Raw genomic sequence first — 20,023 nt, forward strand, 5'->3', positions numbered from 1 at the left:
TTCACTCTATACCTTAAAGAATCTTTAAGAAACAGGCACAGTAAGAGATCTCTGTGGTTATTTATCCTAATGAAGTACCTTGACGGATGTCAGATTTATGCTTGGTAGGGTTTGTGGGAGTAGAGTATTTAAGGAACTCAATGAGGTTGTGAATCTCTGCTCTCATCCCCAACAGATCCCTCAAGTAAGCTACGCTTCCACAGCACCAGAGCTGAGTGACAACACACGCTATGATTTCTTCTCTCGAGTGGTTCCTCCAGACACCTACCAGGCCCAGGCAATGGTGGACATTGTGCGACACATGGGGTGGAACTACGTTTCTACTGTAGCATCGGAGGGAAATTATGGAGAAAGTGGGGTGGATGCCTTCATCCAGAAGTCCCGTGAGGATGGTAAGTGTCACACTATTGTTAATTGTTTTTAATCCATCTGTTGGAAATGATCCTAACCAGGAATAGGTGGTGTAAATAAAACTCAATTTTCAGAACTGTTATTAAATGACATTAATTGATTGTTTTTCTATTGCACCACCAATGGTTGTTAGTAAAAATAAACAGAATGGTATTCTGAATGGAAGTTGAAGGTGGGGATAATTTGCAGATGAGAAACTAGAAGCAAATTTTGTCCAATCAAGGTGAAATATGATGAAACTCTGTGCTATACATACATACATACATATATATATATATATACATACATATATATATATATATATATATATATATATATATATATATATATATATATATATATATATATATATATATATATATATATATATAAATATATATATATATGATTTCATAATATCAGCTGCATGTTACTGATATTATCATTCTTTTACCCCACCCTCTTTAGCTTTGTTTCCAAACAGGATGTAAACGTTTTAGAGGAAATTGTTTAAAAGGACATAGAGCTTCTAAATGGTTGTTTAATGTTTCGCATGTTTGGTCTGCAACTCTGGGGTTGAATGGAAATTGTGGGTTGGGTTTCTGTGTGATTTAATTTATTTGCTACTATGTTGTACCCTTCCAAGCCTCTAAAGCTATTGGTATTTCTCTGCAAGGCTGCAAATTCAGTTGATTGACAACTTGGAAGATGTTTTCTGCCTATTGTCAAAGGAAATGTTTGGATTTATCTCTTGTCACAGACCCACCTCTTGATAAAACCCACTGTCAACATGTTCTCCCCATATCAAATGGGGCACGGTGCATAGGTTCTTGCTTTAAAAAAAAAAAAAAACACTATTAGAGATAACAGCAACACTACAGCCTGGCAAAGAGGACCATTTAAGTAAGTAAAGATCTAATATTCCACTTAAACTGACTCCAGCATGGGTCAGTGATTTCCCTGCTGAATCAGACCTAATTCAGCTCATTAATTAATTAGGAAGGTTAAAAGATGCGGTTGAGCAGAATAAATAAGTAAACTTAACCTAATGAACCACAGCTAGACTTCCTGTGAGCTCTATTGTCCCTGCACTTTTAAATAGCCAATATACTAAAACATTAATTTGCTGCATATACAGAATTAACTTACTTTTCTACGTTGATCTGCTCTATAAACATCTTACAAGATTTGTTCTCAGTGAAGGAACATTTCAATGAAAGCTATGAACCACTCATGAAAGCCTCTACGGTCACCATGAACACATTTGTTAGTACATTTGTTAGTTTGATTTGTGAAAAGACACACCCAATGAGCACAGTGATGCGGTTATTTAGCAAAATAAGCGTCTCAAGACTTTGTGCTACAAAGTGTGCACGTGGGTAGAAGATCTGATTTGAAAGTATCAAATTACATTCAACAATGAGAAAGACAAATCAATTTGGAAGCCAGGAAATATTTAAGCACCATGAAATTAAACTGCAATTTATGGAGAGCTGATGTAATAAGATACTATTTTGCAGCGAATGTATTATACTTCTTATAGCCTTGGAAAACAAAAATGAGCCAAGCAAAAACAGACAAGCTCATATCCCAAAGGTGGCATTTATTTGCTTTAAGCCAATACACTATTCAAATATACAGTAGTTCCCATTACAATTCCCAGAGAATGAATATTATCCAAACATATTTCACTAGGTGTTGAATGAGAACAATCTCCATAACCCTTCAGGGGCACAGAGCAATAGCTGTGTCACACTGTGTAATATTACCCTGAAATTTTCTAAGAGAATCATACATTTTACTACCACTTTCTCACATTGAGTGAAATTGCATTTCAGTGGAACAAATAGTAGGATGCATTTTATCATATGGTAGGGAAACTATCATCAGCTAGGTAATTATTTTTAGGTCTACAGTACATCTGCAATAGCTGGTGTAAGATTGAGAGACACAATGCGACTGGGATCCCCCAGAAAGTGTCAGGCGAAGGAGTGTAAGGCATTTATTCTTATGCAGGTGGGAGTGTGCAAAAGAAAATAATGATTTTTAGGACAAAGAGAGATAACACCTAATCAGTGTGAGCTCAGAAACAAGAGATTACTACCTGCCCTCTTGTTTGCTTGTTTGAATTTTTTTTTTTTTTTTTCGCTCATGCAACCAGGGTTCACAAGTTTGTTGAATTAAAGATTACCTAGATGAGCTTGTTAAGTGTAAATTGGAATTAACTGTTACTGTCATTACTCTGTTAAGTTTCCAAGCCCTTTTCCATTTAAATGAATAAGCCTTGAATAATTGCTATTCAATTGCTGGCTTGTTTTATGCTAGAAAAAGAGTAGTCTAAAAAAAAAAACTGGCTGATCTCTTAATTATTCCTTTAGTGTTAGAAGTAGAATGAGGAATGAGTAAAAGAGTGCACAGATAAAGAAAACTAGCTGCTCCATTAACTACATTTTATTTTATTTATTTTGTTTGTCAGTGGCCATTAATAACGATGAGACTTGCAGCTCTACTATGATAAAAATCATTTTAGCATAAAAATGTTAGCATTTATTCATAACTTTTAAATATATGCTTGGACGCATCATCATAAACCAAGATGAAACCTGTCAATAGGGTTAACTCGCTAAATAATAACAAAGAGATCCCAAGACATCTTAAGGTATATTTTAATTCATACAACAGCTATCAGAATTAATAATTACATAACGTGTTCATTCATTCATTCATTCATTCATTTTCTACCGCTTATCCGAACTACCTTGCGTCATCGGGCATCAAGGCAGGATACACCCTGGACGGAGTGCCAACCCATCGCAGGGCACACACACACTCTCATTCACTCACACAATCACACACTAGGGACAATTTTCCAGAGATGCCAATCAACCTACCATGCATGTCTTTGGACCGGGGGAGGAAACCGGAGTACCCGGAGGAAACCCCCGAGGCACGGGGAGAACATGCAAACTCCACACACACAAGGCGGAGGCGGGAATCGAACCCCCAGCCCTGGAGGTGTGAGGCAAACGTGCTAACCACTAAGCCACCGTGCCCCCATAACATGTTCAGTTATGTAAAATAAAATAAATAAATAAAACATAGGTATGTTACAATACTCAAAATTCACATTAATAAAGCTGAATAAGAATATAGCTAATTAAAACATGGTTCTTTGGCCAATATATTACTGGTTTGGGGGAATGTCTGAAGCACAGAGCTGTTTATTTCATGTTCTGATATTAGGTAGATGCCGTTAATCATATCACTCTCTGTAGCTCTAGACGTGTCTTTGAATCCTGCAATCTCTTCTACCAAGTATCATTTCAATCTTCTTGCTTGCCATGATGATTTCTTGTAGCGTGAATTGATTCCTCTGTGTATGTTTTCATCTCTTGCTTCTGACGGACTGGTGGACATATTTGTGGGAATATCACAGTATCGGTGTAATGTTGCGGTCCACCACTTACTGACCATCAACATAGTGAGATATTACTTACTGAGAAGCCAAAGTGTTCCCCTACACCATCCATTAAAGACTTGAAAGAATGTTCTAGTTCCTGCTTGGTACTGACTGTAGCCACTGCTGCTTTTCCCAAGCTAGTATTTTAAAATATTCACACATGAAAAGCAGCATGCGTAGGAGAAACCTGATTTTTTTTAACCTCTCTGGACTGTCCTGATGTAAGATAAAGAAGAAGCTACTTTGTGAGGAGTGATTTTTTTTTTTTTTGGCAAATAGCTGTCAGGGACGTGGGGCTAAAATAGACCCAAATGCAGGACAGCTAAACGAAAACAGGGTTTATTAACTGAAAAACACTAAACAGGACAAAGACAAAACCAGACACTACTCGAACGAAGACAACAGGGGATTCCACGCTGCTCAAGGCAATGCGGATCAAATAAATACTAATAACGATCAGACACACGAGGAACAGATGTGCAGAGGCGGGGAGGAAGAGACAAGGGCACGTGACACCAAACAAACAAAAGCACGTGGCCAAAGTCCGGGCTGAGTCCTGACAATAGCCTACTTTATGATGTACTTTATGAGGTTGAAGTTTTTTTTTATAAATAAATGAAATAACAATCTAACTATCTCCCTGAAGTCTCATGATAACAAACATACAGTACCTACTAATATAGAACATTGGCAATTAACAATGGCAATTGTTAAAGTGCTAATTGTTCCTCAAGTTAGTTCTTGTTTTTAGCAAGATAATGCTGTATATCCACATGCTGGTATTTATGGATGAATTCTAAGTTGATGCTCTAAAACAATGATTTCAATTTTGACAGTTGATTCTTTCCATGATGATGCCACTGTTGATGTGCCTACCTTCAGCCAAGTGACTGTATAAGAACGCACAGGATGTTGAGAAACAGAGGATGGTAGATGGACCTCGGAATAAAAAAAATAAAAAATTCCTGCAGGCATATGAGCAGTCATGAATCTCTGCAACACTCTGCGCTCTCTTAATAGCCACGGGGGTGTTTGCATATCCACCCTTGAAGCCGAAAGCAAGCAAGCAGGATATCAGTTAAAGCTACAAATTTGGATCTGCTGCATCAAGAAAGCTGTTTTTTTACACTGGCTTTGATGGTGATTTTAACATACATAGCAGAGCAAATAGTGTGTAATATGATGCCTAACTCTAATATCCCAGGGTTTCCGCGGGGTCATAAAAAGTCATAAATTTAACAATAAGAATTTGAGGCTATAAAAAGACATAAAAACGTCCGGATTTTCCATACAAGGTCATAAAAAACATTTAGCCACGTCTTAAATTGATATGCTCGTCCATTAATTTGTTCTTCAATCAAAATGCGCTCGCGGCGGCAATGGCATTCATTTGTTTCGCCTGTTGTAGTTCTGTATGAGGAATCTGGGTGGTATCACACTGGTATCACAGTGTTCCAGAACTACAAGGTCCATGCGGCAGCATACAGACTTGTCGGAAGGACTTTCACAGAAACCCGCGCGAACTCCGAACATACTGTATCATACTGAGTCACTGCTTAGTTTAATTGAAATCATCCTGGCTATCACAATGGGAAAATGTACCTTTAACGATCTGTGGCTCGAAGACAGTGCGTTTAGTAGCTGGCTCAAGCCCGTCGCTAACAATCGGTATCAAGCCTATTGCACTTTGTTTAAGAAGACGTTGGAGCTGTCTAGTTTAGGCATAAAAGCCTTGAAGTCGCATGCAAAGTCGGAAAAGCATATCGTTGCTGTAAAAGGCCTGCAGCGGGTGCAGGCGATCCGTTAGTTCCCTTTCGATACTCCACTCATACTGCGTATGGGGAAAAGCTCCTTTTTTCCTCAATACTGAAGCCTTTTTTCAATAACGCAGTGCAACTGCACTGCCATTGGTTTAATCTGTAAACTTTTTTAAAACCAATGACGGCGCTGCGTAGCTGCGCGAGCCTGTGGCGATGCAGCGCGCCAAAGCCCGCTAAAAAGGGGCGGGGCGTATAGCTATATAAGCAGGCAAATCGCCAGAGGAAATCAGATCTTACTCCTTCAGCGACGACTTCACTTCGCTGAACTTCTTCTGAACGCCTTCGCTGGATTTTTCGCCGTTGAATAGGCACCGCAGCGGACCAGCTGACGTTTCGTGCGCCGTTCTCGGGTTGCCGGCTTCCTGCTTGCAGCCGCTTCTCAGCGATCTCCTGCCGCCATCCGGCGATCACAAAAAAGAGCTTTCCAGCGGTTTTCACCGCTCTAAAAGAGCATTCCTACAAAAAACGCCGTTTTAACGGCGGCGGCCATGCCGCGTCACAACTGTGGCATATGCAGAGTCCCTCAGCATGAGAATGACGGCCATGACGAGTGCGTTTCCTGCCTGGGTAAATCCCACGCTGAAACTGCACTCACTGAGTCCTCATGCTGCTTCTGTGAGAGCATGAGTCTCGCCTCTCTGCGCTCTCGGATCGCTTTCTTTAATGAAAGTGACCCCGCCCCTCACGCCCCCCCGTCCTTTTCCTCCCGCGAGCCGGCCAGGAAGCGACAGCGGGGAAGAGGGGCTCAGCGCCCGGGTTTGGGTGAGCTCACGCCGGCTCTGCGCCCGCGTGCCTCACCCTCCCCAACGAGAGAGCCGTCCCCCGTCCTCTTCTCACGCCCAGAGCAGCGTCCCTCAGCTGAAGTGAGTGACCTCGTCTCATTTGGCGGATCAGAGGACGAGCCGCTTGATGACTCCATGTCACTCGCGGCTTCTGAAACGGAAGACTGGGCCGGTGATTCTAACCCCGCCCTCTTGCCGTCGCGAGAGCCCATCGACGCCAAAGCTGGGATGGATGCCGAGCTTCTCCGCATCCTCTCCAGAGCCGTCGAAGATCTCCATCTGGAGTGGACCCCTCCTGAGGAGCCGACGCACAGCAGGCTGGACGAGTGGTTCCTGCCGGGAAGCCGCCAGGCCCCCCGCCAGCGTTCTGCCCCGTTCTTCCCTGAGGTGCACGATGAGCTCACAAAGTCGTGGCGTGCCCCCTACTCGGCCCGCCTACGCACTTCCTCTGCAGCTCTCGGCGCAGTAGACGGCTCTCAGGAGAAGGGCTATGAGCAATTGCCGCCCCTGGACGAGGCCGTGGCTGCTCATCTCTGCCCCCCCGCGGCTGTGGGGTGGAAAAGCAAGAGAGCCCTTCCTTCAAAGCCCTGCAGGATGACATCTGCCATGGCTGGCAGAGCGTACACTTCTGCGGGCCAAGCCGCTTCAGCACTACACACCATGGCCATTCTACAGGTGTTCCAGGCAAAGCTTCTCCGTTCCCTGGATGAGTCGAGCCCTAGTGAACCTGCTTTTTGCGACCTCCGCAGCGCCACAGATCTGGCCCTGCGCGCCACAAAAACCACGGCCCAAGCCATTGGACGATCCATGGCCAACCTGGTTGTGCTGGAGCGCCACCTCTGGCTTAATCTCACTGAGATTAAGGAGCGCGACAAAGTGGCCTTTCTAGATGCCCCAGTCTCTCCATCCGGTCTCTTCGGGCCGGCCGTAGAAGGGTTTACGGAGCGCTTCACCGCAGCACAAAAGTCGTCCCAGGCTATGCGGCACTTCCTGCCCAAGCGCTCCACCTCCGCCCCGAGTCGCCCCAGGACTGCGCCGACTCAGCGCCAGAGCAAACCTGTCCCTTCTGCCCCCCAGGTGGCGCCCCCTAAGGAGCAGCACCCAGCTCGCCCCACCAAGCGCGCTAAACCGCCTGGACGTCAGGGCCCCCGGCAGAGGATTGTGCTGGACCCGACGCCCTCTAAATCCTCCTGATCGTTTGGGAAGGAAGAGGAAAGAGCAAAGTCCCGCCACGGCTGGACCACCCCAGAAGCTCTCTTGCCTGCTGGCTATGCGACCTGGGCCCACCGTTGTTGCGTCCACGCAAAGCACTGTTATGACAAACACAATAAAGATTTCACATTTTCTAAAAGAGAGCAATTTTCCTCTTCCACACTTGTCAGTGTTCAGGCCCCTAATCAGTGGCCTGCCACCCGACATTATCCAGCCCCTTGTCACGCGGGCCGAGGCCTGGCAGGCCATCCCCGGAGTGTCCAATTGGGTGTTGGGAATAATAAAATGCGGCTACTCACTGCAGTTCGCCCGGAGACCCCCACGTTTTCGCGGGGTGATTCCCACTTTGGTAAAGCCGGACGACGCCCAAGTCCTCCGCACCGAAGTGCTGACGCTGTTGAGGAAGGGAGCCATAGAGATGGTTCCTCCCTCAGAAAGCGGGTCGGGGTTCTACAGCCGTTATTTCCTTGTCCCCAAGAAAGATGCCGGTCTCAGACCCATCTTAGACCTCAGACTCCTGAACCTCTCCCTCATGAAACGGAAGTTCAGGATGTTGACACTGAAGCAGATCCTCACGCAGATTTGCCCCGAGGACTGGTTCTTCTCGCTGGATCTGAAAGACGCTTACTTTCACATCCAGATAGCCCCACATCACAGACGATTCTTGAGATTCGCGTTCGAGGGTGTGGCTTACCAATATGCAGTCCTTCCCTTTGGGCTGTCTCTAGCTCCACGCACTTTCACGAAGTGCATGAACGCGGCACTTTCCCCTCTGAGACAGATGGGAATCCGCATTCTGAACTATCTCGACGACTGGCTCATTCTAGCCCAGTCGCGAACCGAGCTAGACCACCACAGATCTGTGCTCCTGAGCCACTTAGAGTGCCTAGGACTCAGGGTCAATTTTGCCAAGAGCTCACTGCTCCCCAGCCAACGTATTATGTTCCTGGGAGTGGTTTTCGACTCAGTCCGCATGAGGGCGGTCATATCACCAGAACGCGCTCTGGTACTTCAGCAGCTCGCGGCCTCTGTCAGGAACAAGGCCTGTTTCCCTCTGAAGTTCTTTCAGAGGATGCTAGGGCTGATGGCTTCCGCCTCCCCAGTTTTACAGCTTGGCCTCCTACGAATGCGGCCCCTGCAATACTGGCTGAAACTCCGGGTCCCACCTCACGCTTGGCGGCACGGCCGCTTTCGCGTCAGAGTCAACCAGGCCTGTCTAGCAGCCCTGGAACCTTGGATGAACCCTGTTTGGTTCAGCCGTGGAGTACCCCTACAGGCGGTTTCCAGAAGGACGGTGGTCTCAACAGATGCGTCCAACCTGGGTTGGGGCGCTCTGTGCGAGGGCAGACCAGCCTTCGGCTCGTGGTCGCACGAGGACAGCCATCTCCATATCAACTGCCTCGAGATGCTGGCGGTAGAACGAGCCCTTCGATCGTTTCAGGCGATCCTGGAAGGGCGCCATGTCTTAGTCCAGTCGGACAGCATGACAGTGGTGTCCTACATAAATCACCAAGGTGGCATTTCGTCCAGCCGCCTCTACATGCTGGCAAAGCGCCTCTTGGAATGGGCATTACCCAGGTTGCAATCGCTCAAGGCGACACACATACCTGGCAAGTCGAATCTGGGAGCAGACATGCTTTCGCGGAGCAACGTCCCCTCGGACGAGTGGATGCTCCATCCCCAGACGGTTCTCAAAATCTGGGAGATTTTCGGGAAGGCAGAGGTCGACCTCTTCGCCTCAGAAAGCAACTCTCATTGCCCAACTTATTTTTCAAAGGACACAGATGCGCTGGCCCACGACTGGCCCAGCCTCCTTCTTTACGCTTTTCCCCCGATCGCTCTGGTCCCTCAGGTCATCAGACGAGTCAGGGAAGACAGGCACAGAGTCCTCCTGGTGGCCCCACTCTGGAGGAGCCAAGTTTGGTCCTCGGAGCTATTCAGGCTTTCCATGAAAGCCCCATGGCCGATCCCCCTGAGGCGGGACCTCCTCTCTCAGGCGAACAGGACAATCTGGCACCCGCAGCCAGAACTCTGGGCTCTGCACGTATGGTCCCTCGATGGGAGCCTCTGAGCCTCCCCAAGGACGTGCTACATACCATTGCTCAGGCGAGGGCCCCGTCTACGAGACGCCTCTACGCCCAGAAATGGTCAGTCTTCGTTGACTGGTGCTCCGCACGGAACGAAGACCCTGTTGAGTGTGACGTATCTCCGATACTGTCATTTCTCCAAGAGCGTCTGGACAAGGGTCTCACCCCTTCCACGCTCAAGGTGTATGTAGCAGCCATCGCAGCATTTCATGCTCCTATTGCTGGCCAATCAGTGGGTCGAAACGGCCTTGTTGTGCTTTTCCTGAGAGGTGCTAGGCGGTTGAAGCCCCCACGTCCTCTCACCGCTCCCACTTGGGACCTTCACACGGTCCTTGAAGCGCTCAAAGGGCCTCCCTTTGAACCGCTGCGGTCAGCTGGCCTTCGGCCCCTAACGCTCAAAACCGCTCTGCTACTTGCTCTAGCATCAGTCAAGCGTGTTGGCGATTTGCAGGCCCTCTCGGTGAGCCCTGCATGCCTTGAGTTTGGGCCCAATGACTCAAAGGTCATTTTAAAACCCAGGCATGGCTACGTACCTAAAGTTCTCTCAAGGCCATTTAGAGCGCAGGTAGTTTCTCTCTCGGCTCTGCCTCTGTTGTCAGGTGAGCAAGAGCTGAATTTACTCTGCCCAGTGAGGGCTTTGAGGGTATACACTGAGCGGTCACAGCCGTTCAGGCAATCTGACCAGCTTTTTGTCTGCTTTGGTGGCCGCACCAAGGGGTCTTCGGTCTCAAAGCAACGCCTCTCGCGTTGGATAGTCGACGGTATTGCTCTATGTTACTCTTCCATGGGTCTTGAGTGCCCCATAGGAGTAAGAGCCCACTCCACTAGAGGGATGGCCTCTTCATGGGCCTGGTCTGGTGGTGTCTCTATCAAGGACATCTGTGAGGCGGCCAGTTGGTCCTCGCCGTCCACTTTTGTCAGATTCTATAACCTGGACATCCCGACCTTGCACGCTCGGGTTCTTTCGGTTTGATACGACGGCCTCTTCAGACTCCGTCATCATACCACCTCCGGGGAGCTTGCTCCCTCTTAGCAGTGTTGCGTCAAGGGTTCGACGGCTCCGGCCCTCTCACTTATCCTCTGGGCCCCAGGGTGCTCAAGATAAGTCTTATCGTTCCCTACCGTGGCACGGCGCGGTTGAATTCGTTCCCCATACGCAGTATGAGTGGAGTATCGAAAGGGAACGTACTCGGTTACGAACGTAACCTCGGTTCCCTGAGATACGGAACGAGTACTGCGTTATATGCCGTGCCACGAGGCTGCGGCTTCAGTGTCGTCGCTTCAGTCGTATGACCTGATTTCCTCTGGCGATTTGCCTGCTTTTATAGCTATACGCCCCGCCCCTTTTTAGCGGGCTTTGGCGCGCTGCATCGCCACAGGCTCGCGCAGCTACGCAGCGCCGTCATTGGTTTTAAAAAAGTTTACAGATTAAACCAATGGCAGTGCAGTTGCACTGCGTTATTGAAAAAAGGCTTCAGTATTGAGGAAAAAAGGAGCTTTTCCCCATACGCAGTACTCGTTCCGTATCTCAGGGAACCGAGGTTACGTTCGTAACCTCGGTTCCCTGAGATACGGAACGAGTACTGCGTATGGGGAAAAGCTCCTTTTTTCCTCAATACTGAAGCCTTTTTTCAATATGGCAGTGCAGTTTCCGTTTTGTTCGGCTCCGTCACAAACGTTACCCGGTCCAAGTACAGCGCGGGATTCCGTTTCTGTCGCATCCAGTGACACACACAGTGGTTTCGGATCAACCTCCACACTGAAAGCAGAGGTCCTGTGGGTGTTGAATACTATAATAATAGAATTATTCTTTAAATAATAAAACTTGTTACTGTACTTTCAATGAAAGTCAATAATAAAGACTTTTGAAAGGAATTTTAATGACTGGTTATTTATCATAATTCGTGTAGGTCATAAATTCAAATCATAATGGTCATAAAAAGGTCTTAAAAAGTCTTATATTTGACTGATTAAACCCTGCAGAAACCCTGTATCCTGTGACAAACATGTTATTATGTACCATTTAGTGCACTGGGCTGTTTTCATTTCACACTGCTGACTCACCCTTTAATACGATCAGTAATGTCACACAGAATTGAGTGACTCAAAATATATCAGTATAAGATTTGAGATTTGGTTTAGGAATTATTTTGCAATAATTCACAGAGATGTACATGCATGTGATTACACTGATTACTTAAGGGATTTGTCTAGGCTACTAAATGTTGCATGTGCATGGCTCAGATAATATTTGAGGCCTACAACATAATTATCTACGCAGCAAGCGGTTATGTCTGAAATCTTATTATCATCACTATGATAAAAGTGTCATAGTACTGATAGAAAGAAGAGGAGTGTAAACCAGGAGTGCCCACATCCAGCCCTAGAGGACAAAGTATCTAACCTTTTCTTCCTCAAACACCTCTACTAATGCTGACTGGAGACTGACAATGGAATTTGGCTTTCAGCTTAAATTCAAGGAACCTAAATTAAGTGCTGTATTAAATGTTAAGGAATTACAACCAATCGTTGTACATTTGTACTGTCTCCATTTTATAGGTCCCTCCATATCGTATAATTTTAATCACATAATTTTCATTGATAACTTAAATACAAAATACTAAAGCACACATGCATGATAGCTTTTGAATGAGCTCATGCAGCACACAGCTACCATTGAATTGCCAACATTTACAATAATGCCTCAGGCATAACTTATAATAGAGACGAAGGGTACATCTTTCCACACCTTTTTGAAAGAGTAGTCAGTTAAAATGTTTTTTTTTTAATTAACATAATATATTTTATTTTACTTTATCTGCTCACATATTTTAACAGCTGTAATAACACAGCAGAAACATCTATAGGAAATCGGAGGGTACATCATTAATAAGGGACATTGCTAATTCTCATGGACTCAATTTTATGAATACTATTATTATCTCTACTTAACAAAAGCAGATGATTGCTTTGTCAGCTTGTCCTTCAATCCATGGACATGGTTTCTTTAAGTAAAATACGTCAAATTAACAAAAACTTTGGAATTATTTTATTAAATTGACAAAACATACAAACAAGGAAATAGCCTTCGTCGTGTTCTCACATTAATACATTGTGGTCTTATTAAAGATAAGTGCAACGATTTTTATATTAAACAATTGACATGTATCATAGCCTGTGTTGTCAATTTCTGCAGCTCTCATCTGTAGATAAAGTGTTTTTCATCCTCCCAAAGCTTAACACATTTAGTAGCAGATGCTACTTAAGAAAAATCAGCCAGTGGAAGGAACTGAACTGCACAGTGGTAGTTGTAATAATCTGATCGAGTCGCCCAGAAAATCAACTAAGGTGGTTTTCACACTGGGCACATTCGCTGTGGTCCGAATCAGAGTGTGATTTTTCCTGGCTCCTTTTTACTGCTCCTGTATTTTTTCCTCACCCCGTGTTTGAATAAAACACCTCACCTCTTCTCTGAACCTCCTACAGCTAGTCACGGGGTCTGTACTGCAGTACACTGTGAAAGTCCTCTGAAGCATCTGCATATGCTGACCAGGAATATGGAAAACTTTGCCAATGCGATGTTGTTTATAGCTCTTAGTAGGCACTCGTTTCTTCTTAGGAAGTAAATGTGTCAGAAATCAAAATATTTGTAGCATTTATGTTAACTTCCTGAATTTATAGTAACTTTATAATAATGCATGATGTATATGATTCAGTGTATCAAAAGAATAACAGAACCATTTGGTGTTCATTTTAATCTCTTTTTCTAATTTTTAAACCATAGACATCTGTTTTTCTGATTTGCCTTTTTGGGACATCAGCCATGTTGTGAAAACAAGTCTGCTCCCAACCCTGTGCTCTGAACTTATTTTTTGGTGTTGTATTGCTGTGAGCTTCACTCTGCAATAAATTACTGTGGATGGCAGGTCAATAAAAACCTAAACCTTAGGGGGGTTCGTAGTCTTAGTTCATTTAGATTTTTCTGGGTTCATGTTTTATTCAAGATAATATTTCATGAGACTTTAGTCTCCAGCAAGTGCAAGTCCGTCCATGTGGGATTCAAGTGTGTCTCTAACTCAAGTCCAAAGCTCTGTCGCACAGGCCTCTTGAGTTTTAGTCTGCCAAGCCTAAAAGCTAATACTTTTGTTTCTTGATTATGAAACTGAGTGACATTAGCAGATATCTGTGAGTACCAACATATTGTGAAATTTAGCAGGAGGGTTTCACACCATGTATTCAATTCTGTATTCAGTTTTATCAACAGATCTTTTCACAAAACAACATTACAGAAATATTGATGTAGATTTAGATCCCTGAGCTCCCTTAAACAATGTGAGATGTGAAACCTCGAGAATCCTTGATATATACACTCACCGGCCACTTTATTAGGTACACCTTACTAGTACCGGTGTGGTCTTCTGCTGCTGTAGCCCATCCACCTCAGGTTTCGACGTGTTGTGCACTCAGAGATGCTCTTCTGCATACCTTGGTTGTAACGAGTGGTTATTTGAGTTACTGTTGCCTTTCTATCAGCTCGAACCAGTCTGGCCATTCTCCTCTGACCTCTTGAATCAACAAGGCATTTGCGCCAACAGAACTGCTGCTCACTGGAGATTTTCTCTTTTTCGGACCATTCTCTGTAAACCCTAGAGATGGTTGTGCGTGAAAATCCCAGTAGATCAGCAGTTTCTGAAATACTCAGACCAGCCCGTCTGGCACCAACAACCATGCCACGTTCAAAGTCACTTAAATCACCTTTCTTCCCCATTCTGACGCCGGTTTGAACTGCAGCAGATCGTCTTGACCATGTCTACATGCCTAAATGCATTGAGTTACTGCCATGTGATTGGCTGATTAGAAATTTGCGTTAACGAGCAGTTGGACAGGTGTACCTAATAAAGTGGCTGGTGAGTGTGTGTGTGTGTGTGTGTGTGTGTGTATATATGTATGTATGTATGTGTGTGTGTATATATATATATATATATATATGAGAGAGAGAGAGAGAGAGAGAGAGAGAGAGAGAGAGCAAGAAAGAGAGAAGACATCCATATCCATCCATTTCCTATCATGCTTTTTCTATACACACAGGTTTGTTGGGAGCCTGGAGGGGTACTAATCCATTGCCCAATGACACACACACTACAGAGAATTTAGAGATGCTAATCAGTCTATCATGCATGTCTTTGCACTGGGGAAGAAAACACAAGACAGTCTCCAATCACAGGAAGTACTCCATACACGCCGGGCAGAGACAGAAATTGAACCTCCAACCCTGGAGGAAAGAGGCAAATGTCATAAACACAATACCATCATCCCCCAGAGTAAAGACAAACAGTAGGGAATACAAAATATTTAATATGATCTTTTTATGAAGAAGGGTCATACAATGAGCATGGGACACTTTTTAATCATGACATTATTCACTTGAGATGTAAGAAGTATTTGGCATTCATATTTAAAACATTTTGGAGGTTGCTAATAAGATAGCTGAATTCTCAGGCAGAAATAAGTATAAGTAGAGAATCAGAACAAAGACAACTACTGAAGGTCCACAGATGGAGGAGAGCACCACAAGAAAACCATATATGGTTTTGGCACTGGTGTTGTATTGGGAAGCAGAAGTACATGTGTAATTTGCTGGACAGATTGTCTGGTATAATAACACATTACAGTGACTCAAAAGGGTATATGTTGTAATCAGAGAGCAAATGGAGACCCCAGCCATTTTAGCTGTAACAGCAGAACAAAAAGAGAGAGCCAGAAGGTAACACAGGCATGAGGACACCGAGGAACAAAATACATCCTGCTGCTCCATCATCAGCAAGCATGAGTGAATATGTGAGACTGGGGGAGTGAAGCAGCATCAAAATCTCCCAGTTTACCAAAACAATTCATACCCATGAACTCCCCAGATCTGTGCCTTTACCTAAGCCTGACTAAACAAATAGATTTTCAGGGTAGATTGACTCCAAGTCTAAGTAATCACCACTATCTGTAAGATTATATTATAGCTAGGATGCATAGTAAGACAAAAGCTATAGGTTCGTATTCATGAATATTCTTAGTGCAACGAGTTGCTCCTTGTGACGAAATTCTAAAAAAATTCTTAGAAATGTGGGCGTTTCCCCTTAAAACTAAAGGGAAGATTCTAGTAAAGATAATTTTTTTTTTACAAAGCATCTTAACCATTAAAAGAGCTCTTAGGAGTAGTGAGGAGGACTTTTAAGAGGCTTAAGAGTTTCTTTAGCAGAGGAGAAGGGTTAGGGTTAGGGTTAGCCAAAAGGTGAAGAGGGAGAAGAAATGTATTGTATACAATATTAAATAATGATAGTGAGTTATTGAGTGAGAATAGTGAGAATATATATAATATATAATAGTGAGAATATATAGTGAGAAATGGAATAATTTGGTGCTATGGCATTTCTGCGCTGTGTCAGAGATGTTTACATTTACATTACATTTATTACATTTGTAACATATGAATGTTAGCACGTCTCTAATATGATCAGTCATGAGCATCATCCCTACACGATAAAGCTTCAAATATCTTAATATAGAGACAAAGTGAATGTGTATAATAAACTATATTTTAAAAGCGCCCCTATATGTTTTCTTTATTGAACAACCAATCACAGCCTTAAAAGAATGTGTCATACCTACAGTACCAACGTGGTTAGTCCTGCCTCCTCTGTAACATAAAAGTTTTTGAATTTTCCTTCCTCACAGTTGCTCTGAGATTGATTATGAATCTTAAGCTAAGATTCTTAGTTAAAAATGTTTAAACTAAATTAGGAGCTTTCTGAAATTATTCTTAGAATCTTTATAAAATGAGGCCCTGTTTTCTGCTGTAGTCTTTATTCATTTAGGTTTTAAGAACCTGCACTTTCTGGTTGAACCATGCTTGGCAGATCATAATAAACCAAAAATGTTGGTTGAGAGGACTGAGTTCCTTATTCATTTCATTTTTGGGATGTCTGTATAATCAAACACATCTTTTCTAAACTAAATCTGTGCACAAATTGGCATGTAACATTTGAACATGAATGAATATATTTGTAATTTCAAAACCATAAACAAGGAGGACAATACGTATATGCTATATTTATTAGAGTAATAGAAGTAGCAGTGTATAAAAAAAGGAAATGACACTGATAATCATAATTGCATGTATTTGTGATAGGAAATAGGGTTTAGTGTCAACATGTAATTTGTTTATGTGGATTATAATGGACAAATATCAACTTTATCAGCTTATTTCTCCTAGAGTTCATTAACAGGTGCAAATGTTTACATGCATTAAAAACAGTGTGCGCGTGTGTGTATGTCAATTTGGGATTGTTTAAAGCAAGTCTGAATGGATGTGCTTCTAGCTTTATTAAATCTGCAGTGTCATTACACAGCTTCCCTCTTCTTATTTATTGTTTGTTACTTTTCACGTCACCTAAGAACGTTCAGATACCGGACAACAGAAATAAAATAGAACTTCTGCCATCTGTCCACAGAAGACAATAAAATTTAGCTAACATAACACAAGGCTGTTTTGGCTAGCTTGCTTTTGCTAACTACTGTATACTGTAGGTAAAGTGCATTAAATTAGCTAGCATTAGCAATACATGTGGAATTTCTTTAGCTATATTAAGTCATATTGTCCTACCTCATTCTGAGTACATGTTTATTTGTTTTTCTACTGTCCATTACTGACCAACAATGAACAATAGTCTGCTAAGCAGAGCTTCTCTGCATCTACAAAGCTAGCTGTGCTCCCCGTCACACAGTTATCACGTGCTGTATAGCAAGACAATAATTTAGGTTACAAACTTGTGTAACTCAGTGGGCTTCCAGTTATTTTATCTATTTTATTATTCTACCCATCCCGAGGCATCCAGAAATTGTACCAGCTCCGATCGTCTTCTGTGCGATGAAGATTTTGGACATCCACTGAGACGAGGCCGACTCAGTGAATCCTGAGGCATCTAGAGATCTACCAGCTCCAGTCAGACTCTGTGATACTAAAGAGAAGATGTGAACTCCATGTGATCTTTTGCATCTATACAACATTTGTTTGACTGTATATTTATAATCACACCCTCCGGTGTCACCTATATGAGGATGGGTTCCCTTTTGGTCTGGTTCCTTTCAAGGTTTCCTTTCAAGAAGGTATCCTTACCATCTAAGGGAGTTTTTCCTTGCCACTGCTGCCTGAGTCACCTCAGACTTGCTCATTGGGGATAAATACATACACATTGTGAACTAAATCTATCTAATATTAATCTTGAATTCTGTATTCTATTAATCTTTATATTATTCTTTATATTAACCTTTTGTTCTATGTTTATGTTCTGTAAAGCTGCTTTGAGACAAAGTCAATTGTAAAAAGCGCTATACAAATAAACCTGAATTGAACTGAATTGAATGAACACTTGATCTGGAACAACAATAATACAAAATGAATAACTTCTGTATATGTTTCAGTTGATCATGGATATTACCATAAATATTGGGGTATTGTATCCGGTAGTAGTGATTATTGTAGGTGTTATCAAACCCCACCCACCAGACACTATGCCCTAGAAATGATTTGAAATCATCATATGGTTAAATTAAAAAACAAGTGATTTTTCCATTATCTGCATTATAAAGAAAGCCATACTACCATCATTATAGTGAAGACAGTTAAAATCTCTACCATCAACAGTTCAGGATTTTTTTGTTAACACATTAGGCCCAATAGGATCATTGTCTCTTTCAAAGACACAAATTTCTCACTTCTAATCTGAACATTAACACCACAAAACAATGTGAGTAAGATTAGAAATTCATTCTAATGCCAATTAAAGAATACACATTAGTTTCTTTCAATATTTCTGTAATGTTTTTGGATGACTTGAAACAATAATGGATAAATAATTAACAAAAAAAAAGAATAATTTCCATCTGCGTGTTGCCCTTGTCGGAAACTACTGTCTCTACCATACCTGCATATCAATAGAGGGCTGTAATTCTTTAGTGATTACATTTCATTATGGTGCTACATTGATTAAAATAAAGTGAAATGCAATTAGGAATAGACAATAACATTTGCAGCAGTCAGAAAGGTAGATTAGATTTTACTTTTGACTCATTTAAGGACACACGTAGCCAAATGGATTACAAATTAAGGTGCTTGCTTTTGCCATTCTGACCACTAAACACAGACTTACATTCTTTAAGAAAAAAAACCCTGCTCTTTGTTTTTCATTACACAGCTGAAGCAAAGTCAAAACAGTCAGAATGATGCTAAGGTGGGAACACGACGGACGTTCTCTCAGATGTAATAGGTAGAAGGCGAAAGTTGAGAAACTAGGGTTGACATCCAGTGCAAGCAACCAGTACTTCTTAATGATATTTTAAACTAACATAAGGATTTATTTGTTTAATTCTATTTTATGCTTCACAGTAAATAATCAGGGGGGCACGGTGGCGTAGTGGTTAGCACGTTCGCCTCACACCTCCAGGGTTGGGGGTTAGATTCCCGCCTCTGCCTTGTGTGTGTGGAGTTTGCATGTTCTCCCCGTGCCTCGGGGTTTCCTCCGGGTACTCCGGTTTCCTCCCCCAGTCCAAAGACATGCATGGTAGGTTGATTGGTATCTCTGGGAAATTGTCTGTAGTGTGTGATTGCTTGAGTGAATGAGAGTGTGTGTGTGCCATGCAATGGGTTGGCACTCCATCCAGGGTGTATCCTGCCTTGATGCCCAATGACGCCTGAGATAGGCTCCCCGTGACCCGAGGTAGTTCGGATAAGCGGTAGAAAATGAGTGAGTGAGTGAGTGAATGAGTAAATAATCATAAGAGAGCTCATGGATTTTGAGGGGGCAGCTTGTTTAACATGTCTGCGCAATACCTGTAAACTGAGTCAATATCTGTTATTTGCAGTGTTATATAAAGTACTACAAAGCAATACTTGAGTAAAAGTACAAGTATCGTACTAGAAAAAGACTTTGGTAGAAGTGAAAGTTACCTTTTAGAATATTACTCAAGTAAAAGTCTTAAAGTATCTGATACATACTGTACTTAAGTATCAAAAGTAATTTTCTGATATTTAATGTACTTAAGTATTTGAACTAAAAGTAAAAAGTAAAATTTCAGTGATTTTTGGTAGGCATAAGAGGTGCTTCATCCGGTAGGAAGAATCTTTCATTCCAATGTACAGAAACATTTCTTGCAAATACGGCCACGAGTGTATAATGTTATCTTCTTCACCCTGTTCACCGAGTTCACCACTGTCGTCGGGTT

At 42.9% G+C, this 20,023-nt stretch overlaps 1 protein-coding gene across 2 annotated transcripts in view; it reads left to right on the plus strand.

Moving 5' to 3' along the window:
• Positions 1-20,023, plus strand: part of grm4 (glutamate receptor, metabotropic 4) — a 157,910-nt gene that overhangs the window by 105,081 nt on the left and 32,806 nt on the right. For both annotated transcript variants that reach the window (XM_060868120.1, XM_060868121.1), the window contains exon 3: positions 176-392. In XM_060868120.1, the coding sequence (XP_060724103.1) occupies positions 176-392 (217 nt within the window). The remainder of the gene's footprint in view (positions 1-175; positions 393-20,023) is intronic.

This window comes from Tachysurus vachellii, chromosome 4 (assembly GCF_030014155.1).
Source record: "Tachysurus vachellii isolate PV-2020 chromosome 4, HZAU_Pvac_v1, whole genome shotgun sequence".
Classification (NCBI taxonomy): domain Eukaryota; kingdom Metazoa; phylum Chordata; class Actinopteri; order Siluriformes; family Bagridae; genus Tachysurus; species Tachysurus vachellii.